General features: G+C 53.4%; 1 protein-coding gene across 1 annotated transcript; it reads right to left on the bottom strand.

The window, feature by feature from the left end:
• Positions 1 to 253: 253 nt before the first annotated feature.
• On the bottom strand, positions 254 to 1,189 carry LOC130142677 (olfactory receptor 14I1-like). The gene is made up of 2 exons (XM_056324985.1): positions 812 to 1,189; positions 254 to 415 (listed from the first exon to the last, which is right to left on the bottom strand). Exons 1-2 carry the CDS (start codon positions 1,187 to 1,189, stop codon positions 254 to 256), a joined length of 540 nt encoding a protein of 179 aa, XP_056180960.1.
• Between the last annotated feature and the right edge of the window lie 1,025 nt (positions 1,190 to 2,214).

Here is a 2,214-nt window from a genome sequence, read left to right as displayed (position 1 = left end):
AGCCAAACCGCCAGACATGGGCACTGAGAAAACGGCCTTTTATTACAGAGATGTGAAACAGAAATCCAGGTGCATCATCCTCGAAGACACATGTTTAAAGGCTGCTGGGTTAGACAGTCTGGACTCCTGCCTTTCAGGAAGTGGAGTGGATGCAGACATACTGGGACAAACAGGACTGTCTCAGATAGAATGCTAATAGCACAGGAGGTTCCACACATTAATTAAAAGTTCCTTCTGTATATATGTAAACAGTTTATGTCTGCTGAGAGACACCTGCCTGCCTCAGTTTCTTCAGTGCACCCTTGAGGTCCTGGTTCCTCATGCTGTAGATGACAGGGTTCGCTGCTGGAGGCACCACTGAGTACGGGACTGACAGCCTCAGGTCCAGGGATGGGGAAGAGGTGGAGGAGAGCTTCTGTTAGGCAGATATGGCAGTGCTGACAAAAAGGGAGATGACGGCCAGGTGAGGGAGGCATGTGGAAAAGGCTTTGTGCCGTCCCTGCTCAGAGGGGATCCTCAGCACAGCCCTGAAGATCTGCACATAGGACAGCAGAACGGAAACAAAACAACCAAAGCCTAGACAAGTAACAAGCACAATAAGCCCCACTTCCCTGACGTAGGTGTGTAAGCAGGAGAGCTTGAGGATCTGTGGGATTTCACAGAAGAACTGTCCCAGGGCATTGCCTTGGCAGAGTGGCAGTGACAGTGTATTGGCCATGTGCAGCGCAGCGTAGAGAAACCCACTGGCCCAGGCAGCTGCTGCCATGTGGACACAAGCTCTGCTGCCCAGCAGGGTCCCGTAGTGCAGGGGCTGGCAGATGGCCACGTAGCGGTCATAGGCCATGACGGTGAGGAGAGAATACTCTGCTGAAAGGAAAAAGACAATCAAGAAGACCTGTGCCACACATCCTGCATAGGAGATGTCCCTGGTGTCCCAGAGGGAGTTGGCCATGGCTTTGGGGACAATGCTGGAGATGGAGCCCAGGTCAAGGAGAGACAGGTTGAGGAGGAAGAAGTACATGGGGGTATGAAGGATTTGGTAACAGGCTACAACGGTGATGATGAGGCCGTTGGCCATGAGGGCAGCCATGTAGATGCCCAGGAAGAGCCAGAAGGATAAGAGCTGCAGCTCCCATGTGTCTGCAAATGCCAGGAGGAGGAAGTGGGTGATGGAGCTGCTGTTGGACATCTGGTGCCTCTGGGCATGGGAACCTGTCACAGGGAAAAAAAGACAGTGACAAGTGAAGGGAGACTTCCTTGAGCAAAATCAACACCATTTCCCACAGACCATTCCCCTGCCCCTTTTCACACCCAGACATCCTTTACTCTTCCTAGCAGACCTTCCTTCAGCTGTGTGGCTGGAGCCTTGCTTGGTGCTGGTCCTGTGGGCGATGAAGAGCAGGGCATGTGCCCATGGGCTCTTGATCAGTCAGCCCCACTCTGCAGAAGTGGGGGGGGGGGGGGGAAGGGACCAGTCCTGATACCAACTTTGTCATGTGAAACCTGTGCCAGAGTAGAAATGCCTGTCAGCATCTGCACTGCCAGGGCTACAGAATGGGAATGGTGAAGACACTTTGAGAATATTCAATTTTTGTTTAAAATCTCTACCCTCTCTCCGTCGGTGAGTATTCTTGGATGTCAGAACCTCTCAGCATTGCTGCTGCCCTCAGGGGGAACACAGCGAGCTCTGCGAGGCAAGAGGATTGCCTGTGGGTGAGTGCCTGTGCGGGGAGGTGGTCTGTCCATCTGGTTCCCAGTGTCTCTGGGCTTGCACCTTCCTGAGGTGGAGGGTGACCACACTTCCATGCACCCTGAAAATCCACCAGGCACTGCTGAGAGCAGCCTGACCCACCACAGACCCCTCACCCTTTCTTGAGGTCTCAGCACCCCGCTTGCAGCCAAGGACACACAGGGCTCATTTCACCCACCCAACAGCATTTTCTCTGTCACAGCATCCCTGCGCTTGTCCGTGGGGCTTTCAGATCACAAAGGGTGCAAGAGGACAGGTTTGTATTCTGGAGGACAACTCACTGCTTGGAAGCAAATGTCAGGGAGGTACAAAAGGACCCTAAATATAGCATCTAATTCAGGGACAACCAGCTCAATGCCCATCCCCACAGAGGGCATTGTCCACAGCCCCCCAGGTGGCAGGAAAGCTGGGACACTTGTTCCCATGGACACAGCTGCAGGAATGGACCCACAAGATCAGTGTGT

Source organism: Falco biarmicus, chromosome Z, assembly GCF_023638135.1.
Source record: "Falco biarmicus isolate bFalBia1 chromosome Z, bFalBia1.pri, whole genome shotgun sequence".
Lineage (NCBI taxonomy): Eukaryota > Metazoa > Chordata > Aves > Falconiformes > Falconidae > Falco > Falco biarmicus.
The sequence above is the reverse complement of the archived record's forward strand: the minus strand, read 5'-3'. Positions and strand labels throughout refer to the sequence as shown.